We start from the raw sequence: 19,795 nt of genomic DNA on the forward strand, positions 1-19,795 counted from the left end.
GTGTGTGTGTGTGTGTGTGTGTGTGTGTGTGTGTGTGTCAACGGCAGCCTCAGGGGAAACCGAGCAAAAACTGGGTGTGGATACTGGGAGAGCAGAAAAGGTTCTGTGAGGAGGATACACATCTCAGATATTCCAGCAGAAGAGAGATGGGCCAACTTTAAGTCCCAAGGAGAATGGAAGAAATTCTATTCCCGGAGGCTGAACTGCCCCAGTTCCCAGAGGGGACTCCCTGAACAATCAAGCGTGGACAGGCTGAGCCCAGAGCAATTAAGGACATGGAAAGGCCAGCAAGTGTTTCGGGCTTTTTTTTCCCAAATAGAGCCTCACCTCCCACCCCACTCACCACTGTTGGCTTCACTTTTTCCTTACCTGGAGCATAACTGGGGCTATTGGTGGGGTACAGGCTGGGATTGTAGGCAGGGGCTGCAGCTGGATAGGCTGTAGGGTAACCTATGAAGAGACAAAAAAGTGTCATTTAGTTGGGCAAGAAGAAAGCAGATTTCTGAGGAAATGGAATCCAAGTCCCAAGCTTGGCCTTCAGCCTCTTCATGGGCCATTTCAGGTAGTATATGTGACTGCTTTTAGCCTCTCAAGAAAAATCACCAATACCACAGTCCCAACATATACACATTTTTCTGTCTGTTTTTTCAAAGCAGTACAAGAGATATATGTCTATATGCTCACTGTAAAAAACCCTGAAACACTATGGAAGTATATATGGTAGAAAGTGTAAGTTTACTTTCACATTCCTGCCATAATACTACTCTCCTCCCCAGAGATAATAGCAGTTTGGCATCTATGTCTCCAGACAGTTTTCCATGCATTTTTATACACATATATTCAGTGGTGAGCTAGTAAATATTTAACAACTGGCTCAAGGGGATTGGGGCGGAGCCCTATTTGTAGCATTTGCTAAGTTCCATGGTGTAAGCACTCCCAACCATGGCCAATTTCAAGCTACCAACATCACTGAATAAGTATAAGTAGCTGAGAAGCTCACAATTGGGTCTAGAGAGCCCACACAAGCCTGATCCAGTCCACCACTGCATATTATATATAAGGATTAAAAAAACGTTTTTTAATTGTGACAAAATATATATAAAATTTGTGATTTTAACCATTTAAGTGTACAATTCAGTGGCACTAATTACATTCACAATGTTGTGCAACCATCCCCACTATGTATTTCTAAAAGTTTTTAACCACCCCAAACAGAACTCTGTACCCGTTAAGCAATAACACTCCATTCCCTCTTCCCATAACCCATCTTAACTTCTTTTTTTTTAATATGTTTATTGGAGTATAATTGCTTTACAATGGTATGTTAGTTTCTGCTTTATAACAAAGTGAATCAGTTATACATATACATATATTCCCATATCTCTTCCCTTTTGCGTCTCCCTCCCTCCCACCCTCCCTATCCCACCCCTCTAGGTGGTCACAAAGCACCGAGCTGATCTCCCTGTGCTATGCGGCTGCTTCCCACTAGCTATCTGTTTTGCATTTGGTAGTGTATATATGTCCATGCCACTCTCATTTTGTCCCAGCTTACCCTTCCCCCTCCCCGTATCCTCAAGTCCATTCTCTAGTAGGTCTGCATCTTTATTCCTGTCCTGCCCCTAGGTTCTTCATGATTAACTTCTAATCTTTCTGTCTCTATGAATTTGCCTATTCTAGATACTTTATGTATTCTAACACATGGAATCAAACACTATTTATCCTTTTGTGCCTGGCTTCTTAGCATAATTTTTTCAGAGTTCATTCATGTTTTAGCATGTATCAGAACTTCATTCCTTTTTATGGCTGAGTAATATTCCACTGTATATATATACCACATTTTGTTTATCCATTCACCTGTTGATGGACACTTGGGTTGTTTCCACCTTTTGGATATTGTGAATAATGCTGCTGTGAACACTGATATACAAGTATCAGTTTGAGTCCCTGTTTTCAATTTTTGGGGGTATATACTGAGGAGCAGAATTGCTGGGTTATATGGTAATTTTATCTTTAGCTTTTTGAGGAACCACCAAACTGTTTTTCACAGTGGCTATACCATTTTACACTCCCACCAGCAATGCACGAGGGTTCCAATTTTTACACATCCTCACCAACACTTGTTATTTTCTATTTTTTTTAAATTATAGCCATCCTAGCAGGTATGAATTGGTATCTCTTTGTGGTTTTGATGTGCATTTCCCTAATGATTAATGATGCTGAACATCTTTTCATGTGCTTACTGGTCATTTGTACATTTGTTTGGAGAAATGTCTATTCAAAACATGTGCCAATTTAAAAAGTCGGGTTGTTTTGTTGTTGAGTTGTAGGACTTTTTAATGTATTCTGGATATTAAACCTTTATCAGATTTGTCATACTGAGTGAAGTAAGCCAGACAGAGAAAGACAAATATATGATATCGCTTATATGTGGAATCTAAAAAAAAAATGGTACAAATGAACTTATTTACAAAACAGAAATAGAGTCACAGATGTAGAAAACAAACTTATGGTTACTGGGGGGGAAAGTGGGGTGAGGGGGATAAATTGGGAGATTGGGATTGACATATACAACACTACTATATATAAAATAGATAACTAATAAGGACCTACTGTATAGCATAGGTCAGTTCTCTGTAATGAACTATATGGAAGAAGAATCTAAAAATGAGTGGATATATGCATATGTATAACTGATTCACTTTGCTGTTCAGCAGAAACTAATAACATTGTAAATCAACTATACTCCATTAAAAACTAAGAAAACAAAAAAACTTTATCAGATTTAATTTTGATGAAATCCAATTTATCTATTTTTCCTTTGTTGCTCATGTTTTTGGTGTCATATCTAAGAATACACTTGCTAAATCCAAGGTCATGAAGATTTACCCTATATTTTCTTCTAAGAGTTTTAAGGCTTTGACCCTTATATTTATATCATTGATCCTTTTTTTTTGGCTGTGCTGCATGGCTTGTGGGGATCTTAGTTCCCTGACCAGGGACTGAACCCGGGCCCTCGGCAGTGAAAGCATGGAGTCCTAGCCACTGGACTGCCAGGGAATTCCCATCATTAATTCATTTTTGTATATGGTGTGAGATAAGGGTAAATATTGTTTTAAATTCTATTTTTTCACTTTAACATTATAAGCATTTTCCCACGTAATTCTCTTCAAAACACTTTTTAATATCTTGATAATATTCCATTATGTAGATATAGCAAATTATTTAACCATAACTCTGTTTTTATAGGTTTAGGTTGTTTTCAAATTTTCATTATTATAAATAAAGGTATGAGAACAACCCAAATAAATCTTTGGCTGCATTTCTGATTATTTTTTCAGGAATGAGCTCTAGAAGTGAGCTTTCTAGGTCAAAAGATAGTGCTATTTTTAAAGCCCATTCATTCAACAAATATTTCAGTATCTACTCTGTGCCAGACACTGTGATCCCTGCCCTTGTGGAGCTTATATTTTAAGAGGGTTGGAGAAGGCAGTGGATAAATAGTAAATATTAAAAAAACAGTCTTAAGTGCTATGGAAAAGAGAAAAAGGGCAGGGTAAAGGGCATCAGATGTGCCACGGTGTTGGGACTGCACTATTAAATAGGGTAACCAGTATAAGACACACTGAGAAAGTAAGGTTTCCACACAGACTTGAAGGAAATAGAGTTAACCAAGCAAGATGGCTGAAGGAAGAGCATTTCACAGGAAGGAAAGAGTCAGTTCAAAGGCCCTAAGTTGGGAGTATATGATATGGGATATGTCTGAGGAATAGCAAAGAGGCCAGTGTAGCTGAAGTGGAACAAGCGAGGGGGAAAGTAGTTGTAGAGGAGTCAGAGAGATAGAAGGCTGGTCAGTTCGTGTAGGGCCTTCAGGCTACTGTAAGGACTTCAACTTTTACTCTGAGTGAAATGAGAAGCCATGATGGGGTCTTGAGCAGAATAATAACATGGTCTGACTTATGTTTGAAAAGAGTCACTCTGATTGCTGTGTGGAAAACAGACTATAATGGGGGGAGAGTAGAGAAGCAGAGAGACCAGTTAGGAGGCTACTGCAAACTCCTTGCAATAGATGATGGGGCTCAGATCAGGGAAGTAGCAGCAGAAATGATGAGAAGTGACATGCTAAGAATCTTCACATACTTTGCCACACTGCTTTCTAGAAAGACTATCAATTTGTACTCACACTAGCGGTGTGTAAGTGCCTGTCTCATTGCTCCCTGCAGTTTTTAAATGCTCATTGGTATTTTGACCGACAATGGAAAGCTGATTTTAAAAGTCAAAGATTAAATCCCCAAATCCCTAAAAGCTTCTTTGGGATTTATAAATATTGAGCTTTAATAATGTATCTTTGTTAATATACCTTTCCCTAAATCCTTTCCAATTCCAAAGAAAATTCATCTCTCTTTACTCCCAATCATTTTCTGATTTCAGAACCAAGGCAGCCAACTTGTCACTTAATTAGCAATATGGAGGTCTGCCACTTCTCAAGGAGAAAGTCAAGGGTTTAATTTGGGAAGCGAAGTGACCTGGTCTCATGGCTGAAATCTGTATTCAGCTTCATGTGAGAGATTGTACAGCCAAGGGTAATCATACCCCTATTATGTCATTTCAGATGTCTTTTACTTTAGGGGCAATTACAGGATCTTCCTTCAGTGTTTCTAAGTAGAATTATTTTTCATTCACTTGAATTTGGCAGGTATCAAAGAATGGCAGCATTAGAAAAAGCCCTCTTAATTTTCTAGGTGACATCCTTAGGCTGAGAAAAAGGAAGGGATTACAGAGGTTAGAAGCACCTTCAAGGCCATTTGAGGCTAGGGCTACTCTGCAACACACTCACGCATCATTCATCCCTGCTCTTACGCCTCTACTGACCATAATAAACTCTGTCCTTTCCTGAGACTCGGCAGCCCCCTCCACTGTGAAACTGCTCTGATTGTCTGAAAGGGACTTCTCATACTTCACCAAACTCTACCTGTACCTTCTACCCTGTAGAACAGAACAAATTTGAAGACACATGCGTCCCCAATGACAGAACTTATCACAGTGTACTTCGACGGTTTGTTTACATTTCCTGTCCTCCCCCCTTTCCCCAATCTGTAAGCTTCTTGAAGGCATAGCTATGGCTCATTTGCCTGTACACAACAGCTCTTGATCAGTTCCTATTTTCTACTCCCTGAGCATACCACCACCTCCTCTTCCCCTCAGCCTGGACAGCAAGCATCCAAGCTTCTCAAACACAGGGTGGTGATGAATAAATAGTCTGTGTGGCCAGTAGAGAGTATCCCTTCCCAACCATCAACTTCCCCTGTCCAAAAAGGGCATCATATGAAAGCTGGGCTTCCTTCCTACAACTTTTCTGGGTTTGTTTTGTTTGTTTCCTTGTCCCCAACTGATATTACTCATCCTGCTGCCTCTGTTGATGATGCTGGCATCTCTAGTGCCTAGCACAGATAACTGTAGAGAATAGGTACTCAATAAAGAGATTACCCAGGGCATTGTATTCTGGAGCTATGAAAGGTTTAAAAACAAAAGAAACAAATCCAAGAGGGTCCCTGGCTTTGAGAGTGTCACCAAGTAATGAGAGAGAAAAACAGATGAGTGGACAGTTAGAATGCAGCCCGAAAGTGCCATGACAAGGATGTAAAGTGAGCAGAAAAGGGGCCTTTATCTACCAACATTTATTTAGTACCTATTGTCTGCCAGGGATTATACTGGGCACTAGGTGTCCCTTGATGTGGACAAAAAAAGGGGAGGAAGAACATTCCAGGCAGAAGGATGAAGGGTAGCATTTTGGGGACATCCATAAGTGGCTTGCCTTGTACCCTTCCTTGGCTCTATGAAGCAGGACTGATGGGTTAACCACACCTAAAAGGGTAGGTTGCCTTTTAGGTCTTGATCTCATCATTTTGTCTTCTTGTGACCATATCTCCCTTTACAGTCACTGACCCTAACTTACCTTTTCAGTTTCATCTGTCCACTACCTATGCCCAAGTTTCATATTGCTAGACTGGACTGCTGTCCTGAACTCCAGACTCACAGTATCTAACTACCTACTTAACATCTCCACTTGGATGTTTGCTAGACATCAAGGCTATATGGGTAGAGTGGCTAAGAGTATGGTCTCTGGAGCTAGATCTAAGCTTAGGTTTGAATTCCAGCAACACCACTAATTATTTGTGTGACCTTGGGCCACTTACTTAACCTCTCTGTGCTTTAGTTTTCTCATTTGTAAAGTGGGAATAATAATATTATTTACTTAATAGGTTGCTATAAGTATTAAATTAGTAAGACCTCAAAGTACTAGGAGCCAGGCAAACAGTTAAGACTTCAAAAAGTTAGCTATTATTATTTTAAACTTATGACATTCAAAAACTAAATATTTACTTTTATCTTCCCATTCCCTTCCAAATCTGTTCTCTAAGCTTCTTCTCCACACCAGTAAATGACAACTCATTCTTCTAGCTCCTCAGGCCAAAAATCTTAGAGTCATCCTTCTAAGGATGACTCATCCTTCTAAGGATGACTCATTCTTCTAAGAAGAAGACTCTACTCTTCTTCTCCTATCCACATCTAATCCATCAGCAAATCCTTTCAGTTCCACCTTTAGAATATATTTAAAATCTGACCACATCTCATTGCCTACATACTTTCTATCCTAGTCCAAGTCATTGTTATTTCTCACCTAGATTATTGCAATAGCTTCTTACGGGGTCTCCCTGCTTCTACCTTTGATCCTACGCAGTCTCTTTACCACAGCAGCCAGAACAGATCCATTAAAACATTAAATCAGATCATGACACTCCTCTCTTTAAGCCCCACAGTAGCTTCCCAAGACAATTATGGTGAAATCCTTTCAATGACCCATCAGCTACCTCTCTAACCTCCTCTCCTTGCCCACATGCTAATCTACTCCAGCCACAATGGCCTCCTTGCTGTTCTTCAAATGTGTCAAGCACTTTCCCATCTCAGAGCCTTTACCCTGACCCTTTCTTCCCTTCTGGAACTCTGTTCAAAGGTCACCTTACATTCTAAAATACTACCTTCAACTTTCATTACTCTCTGTGCTCCTTATCATGCTTTGTTTTCCTTCACAGCAGTTAACAACCTGATATACTATATGTTTACGTATTTATGGGAGACTGCCTATCTCCCACTACTAGAATGTAAGTTTCAGGTCATAGTAACACTTGCTAGACTGGCTATTACCTGCTGAAGTCTCCTCTCAGCACACTCCCAAGACTCTGGATAGGTTCTGCCCCACCAAAGCGAGTGGAGCGCACTCCCAGTCCCAGTTCCCCAAGACTGCCTGAATCTGTTAAAGTGCATTGGGGGTAAAGACATGGAATTCAAATAATATACCATGGATATTTCACCCACCACTCAGACAAAAGATATTTTCATACATGCTAAGTCATTCAAGCCTCAAAACAACACTAATGTTACTTTCCCCATTTTGTAGATAAGGAAATCAAGGCTCAAAGAGGTAAAGTGGTATTTTGGCTTTGATTATTCAGTAAATCAGTGGTAGAAACTGGCCTTTTCCACACTTACCAAATAACTATGACTTGCTCCTTGGGAACAAGTGTGCCCCTCCTGTATTTATATTCTTTGGAGGTCAAGAGTGAAGAGAATAAATGGACACAAGTGAGCTTTTCTCCTCTGTACCTCAAAGGCTACAGTAGTGATCAGGTTTCCTAGGATTCTGATGCGTACATTTTAACTGCTTTACAGATGTTAATACAATCTAATCCCTTTTACTTGTTACTAGGATTAGGACTGAAGAAATGTAAAGCTATTTTCTTGATTAATATGGAAATTAGAAATTACTTTCAAGAGAAATCAGAAACTATTTCTGAAACTACTTGATCTTTAGGAAGTAAAAATAGCAGAGTATCAAAAAGATAGTGGAAGACTAACTCCTTGGGTCAGGAAGACAAAGAGGATTACTCCTTTGTGAGCAGGGGGAACACTTATGCAATGAAGACAGAGCTTTAGCTCTGAAGCTCACAATTAAAATGAAGAAAACTGTCCCCCAACCCTAGAGGCGACCAAAAAAACCATACAAGCAAAACAAAAATCTTTAATTCTCTCAAAATAAAAAAGAAGAGGGCAAGAGGAAGGATACAGTTTTGAATCTGTAACACGTTCTGAGCACTGTGCCAGGCACTTCTTTATCTGACTTAATTTTTACCCTAACTCTATGAAATACATTATTAGTCCCATTTTATAGATGAGGATATTGAAGCTTAGACTTATCTTACACAACTACTAAAAAGAGAGTGGAGACAGAACTGGGCCTGTTGAATGAGACAAAGTCCATTCTAACAACCTCCCTCAAAACATGAGTCTACTTTGCATAAACCTCTGGATTTGGCTGCCGTTTTCTTTGCCAACATTCTTTTACTTCAGATTCAAAACCTGAGAAAACAGGAAATTACTCAGGAGAATCGATTTGGTCAAAGATGGTGCAGTTATTTAAAAAAAAAAAAAAGCTATTCTGTTCCCACTCAGTATCCTAATATAGGTCATGCTCACGTTACTGAAAAGCATCACACAGGCACTGAATTACACAGTTAAAAGAGGTATTAGAGATGATTGAGTCTAATTTGACACTCAGCACTGTAATATCTTCTATAGTGGCCCACATGGCTGGCCACATGGCCTCTGCCAGCACACCTTCTAATGATGGTGTGTTCAGAGTCTCTTGAGGCAGTCAAAGCTCCTGTTGGAGAGCTCTGGAGGTTAAGAAATTCTTTACTCTGCGCTAAAAATCAACCTTGTAAGGAATCTAACCCTGAACAGCTTCTAAACTACTGGTCCTAGTTCCACCTTCACAGAACATGTCTGTTTCCTCTGCTCCAGCACAACTGTCCACAGATATGAAGATATCTGTTATTCTTCCTGAATTTTCTCTTGCTCAAATCCAGACTCAATTCCTTCAACTCTTCCCCATCCTGATTGTCCACCTTTGGTCAGACTTCAATTTACAAATCATCTTCCCTTAAAATAATTCCATTTTCTTCCTGCCTCGCTCACTCTTCTTTTTTTCCCTTGATTTAAAAAAAAAAAAAAAAGAACTGAATTGACACAACAAGACTGGTAATAAGTGGTCAATGAAGGCCTAAAGTGACTTAATCCAGATTTCTTCATCATTATCCATCAGCATAGTTAGCACCTAGCAGATGCTTACCGTGCCAAGCATGGTGCTAGGTTCTCTACATAGAGCTTACAGTCTAACAGGGAAGTAACATAGATTATTTATATTAATCTATAGGCAATATATATGATATATAATCAGAAAATGTTGGGGTATTCTAGAAATGCTGAGGAAGGAATGAAGAACAGGTCTGGGACAGTTGGGAATAGCTTTTCAGATGAAGAAAGATTTTAGCTGGCCTTGAACAATGAATAAGAGGAGTTTGTCAGAGGTGTGTGAGGGTACGGACAAAGAAATATATATTCGTTTCATGCACGAAGGCATGAAAATGTATCCCATATCAGGCAAATGGCAAATAGTTCAGTGTGGTTGGAGGTTACAGTGAGTGGGGAAGAGTGGCAGGAAATGAAGGTTTAAAAAATACGCTGGGGGGGCTTCCCTGGTGGCGCAGTGGTTGAGAGTCCGTCTGCCGATGCAGGGGACACAGGTTCGTGCCCCGGTCTGGGAAGATCCCACATGCCGCGGAGCAGCTGGGCCCGTGAGCCATGGCCGCTGAACCTGCGCGTCCGAAGCCTGTGCTCCGCAACGGGAGAGGCCACAACAGTGAGAGGCCCACGTACCGCAAAAAAAAAACAACAACACTGGGGACAGATTGTGAAGAGATCTGAATGTCAGGCTAAGACATGGAATTTAAGAATCCATTGAAGGATTTTAAATTGGGGAGTTTCAAATTTGTGTTTTATAAAAACAACTACAGTAGCAATGTAGACAGGGGTTCAGAGTGGGTGAGATCAGAGAAGGAGGGACCAGATGGGAAGTTGGTGCAACAGCCCAAAGGCAAAGCTAAAACATTAACAATGGGCTAAAGAGAGTGGAATTACAAAGATGTTTAGGAGACAGCTCACGAAACTTCATCCTGACAGCAAAATCATTTTTATTGCACTGAGCTGAAAGGCTAAAAGTAAAGATAGGAAACATTCTAACTGCAGGGTTTGTGGGCTTTTTTCCCCCTTTTCTTTAAATAGGCAGAAGGAAAGAAAATAAATTAAATGGACCCTTGAATGTGTTCGCTCCAGATAAAAAGTCTAAATCTGAATTCCTCTTACTAGTTGGGAGGCCTGGCTGCTAAGAGTGCTATACTGGTGGGAATGTAGGTCAGGGAGGCAGGCAGCAGTTCTGCAGTGCTGGCTCTGGAGCAGCCCATCAAACCTGAATCTGAGGAAGCCTGTACACTGGATTCAAGGCCCACCCACCCGGCCTCCCACTAGTGAGCCCCAGGGAAATATAAGGGTGTAAGTGAGGCATTGTTCTTAGTTGGGGCAAGGCAACTCCCCCGTGAGGTAACAAGAAAGGGGGCACTATCCTGTAATCAACTGTGCTCTGAGTTACGTTGTTGCATCTTCAGGGAGAACTCATCCATCAGGTGAAAGGCCACCAACCTGCGGGTCATTCACCTTGGCTGGGCCCTAGAAGAGAAAGGCTGCTAAAACCAGAGCAGGCCTACCTTGATATGTCTTCAGTGTAAAAACAATATCACAACAAAAGAAGATAAGAAAATAGGCTAGGTTCAAACTAGTAATAAAATTGCTACTAAGTAAGCACATAGGTAAGTGTGTTCCTATTCCTCAGGGGGAAACATTCTTTTACAAATCTAAAAATATCACCAAAGTTCCCTATCTGGCAGTATGGGAGAAATTTTAATGGAAAGCAGATGGCCTATTCTGTCTCAACCACCACTCCAGGAGTATGCTGCTGCTCCCCCCGCCCCGCCACCATCTATAAGACAGATGGGAGGTGCTCAGCACTTTACAGACTGTTCGTGAATGATTCCTGCCCTCCCTGCATTTATCTTTTAAAAGAGATAAAAAAGCAAGATGAAATCTTGCAAACTGATGATTTGGTCCATGAATCCCTTTCCCTCCCAGATCAATTCACTCTTTCATTTCATTATTCTGTTTAACAAGATTTGGTAAAGGAAAGAATCTTGCTCAGATTCAATAAAATATATTGGGATACTTGGTTTTTCATGTGAAGAAAAAATAATTAGATCCCCACCTCTCACTTCTCCAATTCCAGAAAGACCAAAGACCTAAATTAAACAAAGAAACAAAAACTTTAAAACTATTAGAAAAAAAAAAAAAGGAGAATATCAGTTTGACCTTGGGATTAGAAAGTATCAATATTTCTTAGATGAGACCAAAAGGTTGATAAATTTAACTTATCAAAATTTAAATCTGTATGACAAGATGCTATAAACAGAGTTAAAAAGCAAGCACAGAGGGCTTCCCTGGTGGCGCAGTGGTTGAGAGTCGGCCTACCGATGCAGGGGACACGAGTTCGTGCCCCGTTCTGGGAAGATCCCACATGCCGTGGAGTGGCTGGGCCCGTGAGCCATGGCTGCTGAGCCTGCGCGTCCGGAGCCTGTGCTCCGCAATGGGAGAGGCCACAACAGTGAGAGGCCCACATACCGAAAAAAAAAAAAAAAAAAATAGCAAGCACAGAGTAAGAAAAGATATTTATCATACATTTAAAAAGAACTAGTATCCAGAATAAAGAACTCATATTAATCAGTAAGAAAATGAAAATAAGGCAAGAGAAACTAATCATGCAATTCATGGAAGAAATCACTCAAATGAGTCGGGAGATGGAGGAGAAAAGAAAAAGATGTTCAACGACACTAGTAATCAGCAAAATGCAAGTAGATGGAATACAATATCATTTCACACCTATCAGACTGACAAATATTTTGAAGTCTGACAATATCAAGCGTTAGGAAGGATCTGAAACAATGGGAATTAATAAAAGCATTCTGAAAGGCAATTTTGTAATACCAAATAAAGACATACAACCTAGCAGAATCTGTTTCTAAGTATATAAGCTTGGGGAACTGGAATTGGAGCTGGGCCTTGTGGAATAGGCAGGATTCTGACAGGCAAAGATAAAAGAACTGGCATTCCCAAATAAAAACAGTATAAGCAAGGTCATAGAGACAGGAAACCATTTGAGGAATAGCCAGACTCTTTTCCAAAGTGGCTATACCATTTTTACACTCCTAGCATCAGTATATAAGAGTTTTAATTTCTCCATATCCTTGCCAACACTTGTTATTATCTGCCTTTTTAATTATAGCCATTCTAAGGGTGTTAAATAGAACCTTACTGTGGTTTTGATTTGCATTTCCCTGATGACTAATTATGTTGAACACCTTCTCATGTGTTTATTAGCCATCTTTATATCTTCTTTGGAGAATTATCTATTCAGATTCTTTGCATATTTCTTAATTGGGTTGTCTTTATTATCGACTTGTAAGAGTTCTTGACATATAAACATTGGTACAAGTCCCTTATCTGTCAGATGATTTGCAAATATTTTATCCCAAATATGTGGGTTGTCTTTTTGTTTTATTGATGGTGTCCTTTGAAGTACAAAAGTTTTAAATTTTGATTAAGTCCAATTTACCTATTTTTTCTTTGGCTTCTTGTGCTACTGGTATCATATGTAAGAAACCCTTGCCAAATCTAAGGTCACAAAGATTTACCTCCAAGTTTTCTTATAAGAGTTTTATAGTTCTAGCTCTTATATTTAGGTCTTTGAACTATTCTGAGTTAATTTTTGTATATGATGTGAAAGAGGGGTCCTATTTCATTCTTTCACATGTAGATATCTAGTTGTCCCAGCACCATATGTTGAAAAGACTGTTCTTTCCCCCACTGAATTGTTTTTGGTACCCTTGTTGAAAATCACTGACTGTAAATACGAGGGTTTATTTCTGGACACTCAATACTATTCCAGTGATCCATATGTCTACCCCTATGCCAAAAACACAGTCTTGATTACCTGTAGCTTTCTAGTAAGTTCTGGGAAATTGGGAAGTGTGGGTCCTCTGAATCTGTTCCTGTTCAAGATTGTTTTGGCTAATATGGGTCCTTTGAATTTCCATGTGAAGTTTAGGAACAGCTTGTCAAAATATGCAAACAAGTCAGCTGGGATTCTGATAGGGACTGTGTTGAATCTGTAGATCAATTTGGGGAGTATTACCATCTTAAAAATATTAAATCTTTCAATCCATGAACATGGGATATTTTTCTAATTATTTAGATCGTTAATTTCTTTCAAGAATGTTTGGTAGTTTTCAGAGTTTATGTTTTATGTTTCTTTTGTTAAATTGATTCCTATTTTTTTGTTTTGATGCTATTGTAAACAGAATTGTTTCCATAATTTCATTTTTGGATTATTTATTACAACTGTACAGAAATATGATTGATTTTTATATATTGATCTTATATCCTGCAACCTTGCTGAACTCATTTACTAGTTCTAATAGTTTCTGCATGGATTCCTCAGAATTTTCTCTATGCAAGATCGTGTCATCTGCAAAGACAGCTAGTTTACTTCTTCCATTCCAATCTGGATGACTTTTATTTCATTTTCTTGCCCAACTGCCCTGGTTAGAACCTCCAGCACAATGTTCAATAGAAGTGGTGAGACCTGAAATCCTTGCCTGTTCACAATGTTATGGGAAAAGCATTCAGTCTTTTTCTATTAAGTATGATGACAGCCATGGGTTTTTCATAAATGTCCTGTATCAGGTTGAGGAAGTTCCTTCTATTCCTAGTTTGTTGGAGTTTTTGTTCATTTCTTTGTTTCTTTAAATCATGAAAGGGTATTCGAGTTTGTCAAAAGCTTTTTCTGTATCTATTGAGATGATTATGTGAGTTCTGTCCTTTAATGTTTTAATATGGTGTGTTGCACTGATTGATTTTCCTATGTTGAATGGATCTTCCCCCCTGGGATAAATCCCACTTGGTCACAGTGTATAATATAATCCTTTCTATACGTTATTGCTCATTTTGCTACTATTTTGTTGAGGACTTTTGCATTTATATTCAAGTGGGATATTAGTCTATAGTTTTCTTATGATGTCTTTGCCTGATTTTGGTATCAGGACAATACTTGCCGAGAGTACTCCCCCCTCCTCTATTTTTTGGAAGAGCCTGTGGAAGGTGAGTGTTAATTCTTATTTAAATATTTGTTAGAACTCACCAATGAAGATGTTTGTCCTGGGCTTTTCTTTGTAGAAAGTTTGTTTGTTTTTTTACTAATTATGTTATAGGTCTATTCAGATTTTCTACTTTCACACCATTGCAAAGTTGAAAAATCCTAAGTTGAATCATCATAAGTCAGGTACCATCTGTAGTTCTTCCATTCCTCCTAGATATCTGATTTGTTGGCATATAATTGTTCATAATATGCCCTTATAATCCTTTTTATTTCTGTAAAATCAGTAATAATGCCCCCTGTATCATTCCTGATTTTACTAATTTAAGTCTTCTCTCTTTTATTCTTAATCAGTCTAGATAAAAGTTTGTTAATTTTGTTGCTCTTTTCAAAGAACCAACTTTTGATTTATTGATTTTCTCGATTGTTCTTCTGTTTTTTTAATTTCATTGATTTCTACTCTAATCTTTATTATTCCCTTCCCTTTACTTGCTTTAGGTTTAGTTTACTTTTTTATCCCCCCCAGTGTGTTAAGGTGGAAGGTTAGGTTACTGAGTTGAGATCACTCTTCTTTTTTTTTTTTTTTTTTTTTTTTGCGGTATGTGGGCCTCTCACTGTTGTGGCCTCTCCCACTGTGGAGCACGGGCTCCGGACGCGCAGGCTCAACAGCCATGACTCACGGGCCCAGCCGCTCCACGGCATGTGGGATCCTCCCGGACTGGGGCACGAACCCACGTCCCCTGCATCAGCAGGCGGACTCTCAACCACTGCACCACCAGGGAAGCCCCTTTTCTTCATTTTTAATGTTGGCATTTATAGCTATAAATTTCCTTCTAAGTATACTTTAGCTACATCCCATAAATTTTGGTATGGTGTGTTTTACTCATCTCCAAGTATTTTCTAATTTCCCTTGTGATTTCTTCTTTGACCCATTGATTATTCAGGAGTGTGTTATTTTTCACTAAATTGTAAATTTCTCAAATTTCTTTTTATTACTAATTTATAATTTCATTCCATTGTGACTGGAGAACATACTCTGTATGAGTTCAATCCTCTAAATGTACTGAGAGTTGTTTTATGGCCCAGCATACTGACTATCCTGGAGAATGTTTCATGTGTACTGGAGACAACCAAATTCTGTTGTTGGCGTGTCCTACAGATATCTGTTAGGTATAGTTTGTTTCACATATTTTAGGATTCTATTGTTAGGTGTATATATGTTTGTAATTGTTATACCTTCATGAATGATTGACTCTTTTATTATTATTATAAAATGTCCCTCTTTAACTCTAGTAACATTTTTTGTTGTTGTTTTAAAGTCTGTTCTGTCTGATAATAGCATAGCCACCCTAGCTTTCTTAACATTAATGGTAGTTATTACTATAAAATAATTACCTACAGCAACAGTAATTTGTAATTAATATAAACATAATGATAATAACTTAATTCAATGAATATTTAATGAGTAACTAACTCCTGCTCTCTTCCAGGCACAGGAGGTTCTTGACTTTTATACTTAAAGAGCTCACAGTCTAGAAAGACATGAAATTAATGAACAACTTCTTCAGAGAACAGGAAGCCAAAAGGAGCAGGGGAATAATAACTCAAGGCCAACACTTCTTTCTTTGGGGGAAAACACTGCTTTCTTTCCTACCAAAGTGGGAAATAATTTTGTGATCCAGGCAAGTAAATCAGCCACAAGCAAAGAGCAAATCAGTTTAATGTGCATGATTCTTGCCCAGACAAGATTTAATCTATTTGCTTTTTGTACCGACACCACATATAATGTATCAGAGGCAGACACACTGCTTGTGTTCCCTTTAAAACCCAGAGAGGCCTTGCCTGACAGCCTGGTGGAGTGGGAAGTACATTGGAATTGGATTTAGATTCCAGTAAACCTAAGCTCTAGTCTTAGCTTTGCCACTTACAAGCAGTAAAAACTTGTACACACTTATTGACTTTTCTTAGTCTTTCTTCATCTGTAAAATCAATTTTTTAATAAAAATTTCTACCTCATACAACTGTTATAAGGATTCAATGAAATTACAAATGGTAAAGTTGTAAAGTATTTTACTTCTTATATATTATTACATGGGGTTCTGCGGACCCTTGTTTTCTAAAGCTTCAGAGAAAATTTGGTAAAGGCGAGTCCAATTTTTTTCTTCCAGTTTTATTGAGATATAATTGACTTATAATAATAAGTTATTGACTTATATAACTGACTTATTATAATTGACTTATAATAATAACTTATAATAAGTTTAAGGTGTACAGCATAATGATTTGACTTACATACATCATGAAATGGTTATCACGATAAGTTTAGTGAACATCCATAATCTCATGTAGATATAAAATTAAATAGAAAAATATATTTTTTATTTGTGATGAGGACGCAGGATTTGCTCTTAGTAAATTTCATATATAAAATACGGCAGTGTTAATTATATTTATCATGTTGTACATTACATTCCTAGTACTTATTTATCTTATAACTGAAAGTTAATTTTGTTTTTAGAAGTCAAATCTGGCTTTGTTAGCAAAGAAGCTGAGACCCAAAGTAAGCCAGTCCAAAGCTGACTACATAGGTAATGTAGGAGGTTTGAGGATACCTCTTCCTTTCTAAGAAGCTCGAAGGAATTGTTAGACTTCAACTATCATTGTTCTAAAAAAGAAAATTTGCTATAAACCAAGTAGGCAAGGGGAGAAGATCCCTTTTGTTTTCTCTGAGGATCTCTGCTGTCTCTTCATAACTCATAAGGAGAAAAATCCCCCTGTTCCATCTGGTCCATCCAAAGGGTTGACCAGTCACAACAGATCATCCAAATTAAATTCTCTGAGCCTCAGTTCATTCACCTACAAAGCAAGAACAATCTCTCTCACACTGGCAACCTGTCCCAGACTCTTCCTGCCATGACAGAGAGCTACTCATTAGAAAGGGCAGCCAGATCAAAGGAGTCTTTCCCTCAACCCCATCTCATAATTCTCTGATGTGACCCCGTCCCCTCCCCTCCCCTTCTCTCTCCCTCCCTCCCTCTCTCCTTTCCTTCCTTCCTTTCTCTTCTCCTTCACTTCTCTTTGAAATTTACTGAGAATCTACTCTGTACCCATCTTTGTGCTAGGCTCTGGGGATATAATGATGACTAATAAAACAATGGCTACTAATGTTTTAGTACCTAATGAGAGCCTAACTACATACCAGGTGTTTATATATACATATTCATTCTTGGAAATAAAGAAGCAGCATAAAGTAAGTAGAAAGAGAACTAGATTGGCTGCCAAAGTTTTGGTTTCTACTTCCAATTTTGATATTTGTCCATCCATCTATTTACCCAAAAAATATTTAGACAATATTCATGGTATGCCAGGGGCAAGCTGGGTACTAGTAAATCAGATACTGAATTCACTGTGAACTGTAATAAGTTCTTTCCTTAGGCACTTACAAGACCTCAGATTCCTCATCTGAGAATAAGATTGTATTTGATGACCTCTAATGAAATTATAGCTCTAAAACATAATGACAGCCACCATCTGGACTGAGAATATAGATAGATAAGATGAGCAGAAGATGGGCTGGAGAGATCTGAATGGTCAGGTCATAAAAATCTCCTATTGCAAGCTAAGAAGTTTCGACTTTATCCAAATGACAGTGAAGAATCATTAAAGGGTTTTAAGCACTTGAGTGATGTGGTCAAATTTTCAAGTTAGAAAAATGATTTTAGTTGATTTGTAAAGAACGCATTGGGGAGAAGGTATGTGATAGGAGTCAGAAAGACCAGTTAGGGGGCAGTGTAAATAATCCAAGAAAGAGTAAGAATGGCCTGAATGATAAAGGGTGGGAAGGATGGGGAAGAAAGATGTAATCTGAGAAACATAAAGGTATTTATTTATTTATTTATTTATTTATTTTGAAAGGGAAAACTTGACTATTTAGTAGTTTTTTTTTTTTTTTTTTTTTTGGCTGCATTGGGTCTTCATCGCTGCGCGTGAGCTTTCTCTAGTTGCAGTGAGTGGGGGCTGCTCTTCGTTGTGGTTCGCAGGCTTCTCATTGTGGTGGCTTCTCTTGTTGCGGAGCACGGGCTCTAGGCACGTGGGCTTCAGCAGTTGTGGCACACGGGCTCAGTAGTAGCATGACCTTGGGAAAGCTCATCCCCAGTCATTTTATTTGGAAAATAAGGGCTATCTCCCCAGACTTGTTATAAGAAATATATAGGGGAAAAACCCACAAAAGTTCTTTGCAAAGAACAAAGTACAAATGTCAGTTAGTCTTAAAACCTCCACCAGGTGATCCTTAACAGAGAGGGTGAAAGGTACAGGGCCTGGGTCACTGCAGAGAAAGATTTTTTTTTTTTAAACCTTACTGATATATCAGATTATTCATTGTATTTGCAGGCTGTCAGCTTAATTATTGAGGTCCTCTAGCTGATAAACTGCCGTGTCAAATACAAATCTGCTTTTTTTTAACTTTTTTAATTTAAATTTATTTTTGGCTGCATTGGGTCTTCGTTGCTGCGCAAGGGCTTTCTCTAGTTATGGCAAGTGGGGGCTACTCTTTGTTGTGGTGCGTGGGCTTCTCATTGCGGTGGCTTCTCTTGTTGTGGTGCACAGGCTTCAGTAGTTCCGGCACACGGGCTCAGTATTCGTGGCATGTGGGCCCTAGAGCACATGGGCTTCAGTAGTTGTGGTGCGCAGGCTCGGCAGTTGTGGCTCACAGGCTCTAGAGCGCAGGCTCAGTAGTTGTGGTGCATGGGCTTAGCTGCTCCACAGCACGTGGCGTCTTCCCGGGTCAGGGATGAAAACTGTGTCCCCTGCATTGGCAGGTGGATTCTTAACCACTGTGCCACCAGGGAAGCCCCCAGATCTGCTTCTTAAATTGACTTTATTTTTTTAAGTAAAGAAAGCATTCTAGGGGAAAACGAACTGATGAAAAACGCTAGTGAAGTATATGAACAGATCGATTTCCTAGCTTTGCAACCTTGAAGGTCATGTCTTTTGTGGGAGGTATATGAAGTATTTAACATGTTTGCTGCATGCTGAAGCTACGAAATGCATTTAGGGCTCAGAACAGGAGTGGGGAGAGCATGTGAGCTGGTCTGGGCCAGCAGAAGTTTGGGAAGTGGCCAGGACAGGATGTTGACAAGCAAGGTTTTCAAGGATAAAACCTTGGTTGTTACTTTGTGGGAAGACCTAGGTACAAGACCTAGCTCCAACACTTTCCTCAAACACTCCTCTATCTTCTCACCTATAAAATGATGGGTTAGTATAAGGGAGTCCATCTGTTCTCACATTTCAGAATTCTTTTCTAATTGGGTTTTTGAAACTTCACAAGTCAATGGTTGGCCCTGTTACATTTATTACTCTCAGCTGTCTTGTAAAGAAGGCATTCCTAGTCCTTTTTCTTTTTGCAAAGGATACACTGAGGCCCAGAAAGTTTAATAATTTATCTGATGTCACATAGTTTTTAAGTGGCAGAATCAGGTCTATAATCTAGGTCACTAACTCCATATCCCATATTCTTTCCCCTACAGAGGTATACTCATTGCTGTGCATTGTGATAACCATTAACTGAGTGTCAACTATAAGTCTGGTGCCAGAGGCTTTATAAACATGGACCCATGAACCAACCATCTGTATAGATCATTA

General features: G+C 39.0%; 1 protein-coding gene and 1 long non-coding RNA gene across 9 annotated transcripts in view; one reads left to right on the forward strand and one right to left on the reverse strand.

Moving 5' to 3' along the window:
* The window catches only part of LOC113607734 (uncharacterized), a 26,964-nt gene extending 10,627 nt beyond the window's left edge, over window positions 1–16,337 (forward strand). The window contains exon 4 of the long non-coding RNA XR_003428058.1: window positions 15,643–16,337. This is a non-coding gene — a long non-coding RNA (uncharacterized LOC113607734). The remainder of the gene's footprint in view (window positions 1–15,642) is intronic.
* Window positions 1–19,795, reverse strand: part of FAM168A (family with sequence similarity 168 member A) — a 231,250-nt gene that overhangs the window by 53,274 nt on the left and 158,181 nt on the right. For all 8 annotated transcript variants that reach the window (XR_003428055.1, XR_003428054.1, XR_003428056.1 and 5 more), the window contains one exon: window positions 370–450. Coding sequence is in view for 4 of the 8 variants with exons in the window: in XM_027083334.1 (XP_026939135.1) it covers window positions 370–450 (81 nt within the window). In the remaining 4 variants the exon portion in view is untranslated. The remainder of the gene's footprint in view (window positions 1–369; window positions 451–19,795) is intronic.

The sequence above is a fragment of the Aethalodelphis obliquidens genome, unplaced genomic scaffold, assembly GCF_003676395.1.
Source record: "Aethalodelphis obliquidens isolate GAN/ISIS:26980383/991018 unplaced genomic scaffold, ASM367639v1 scaffold50, whole genome shotgun sequence".
Taxonomy (NCBI): Eukaryota; Metazoa; Chordata; class Mammalia; order Artiodactyla; family Delphinidae; genus Aethalodelphis; species Aethalodelphis obliquidens.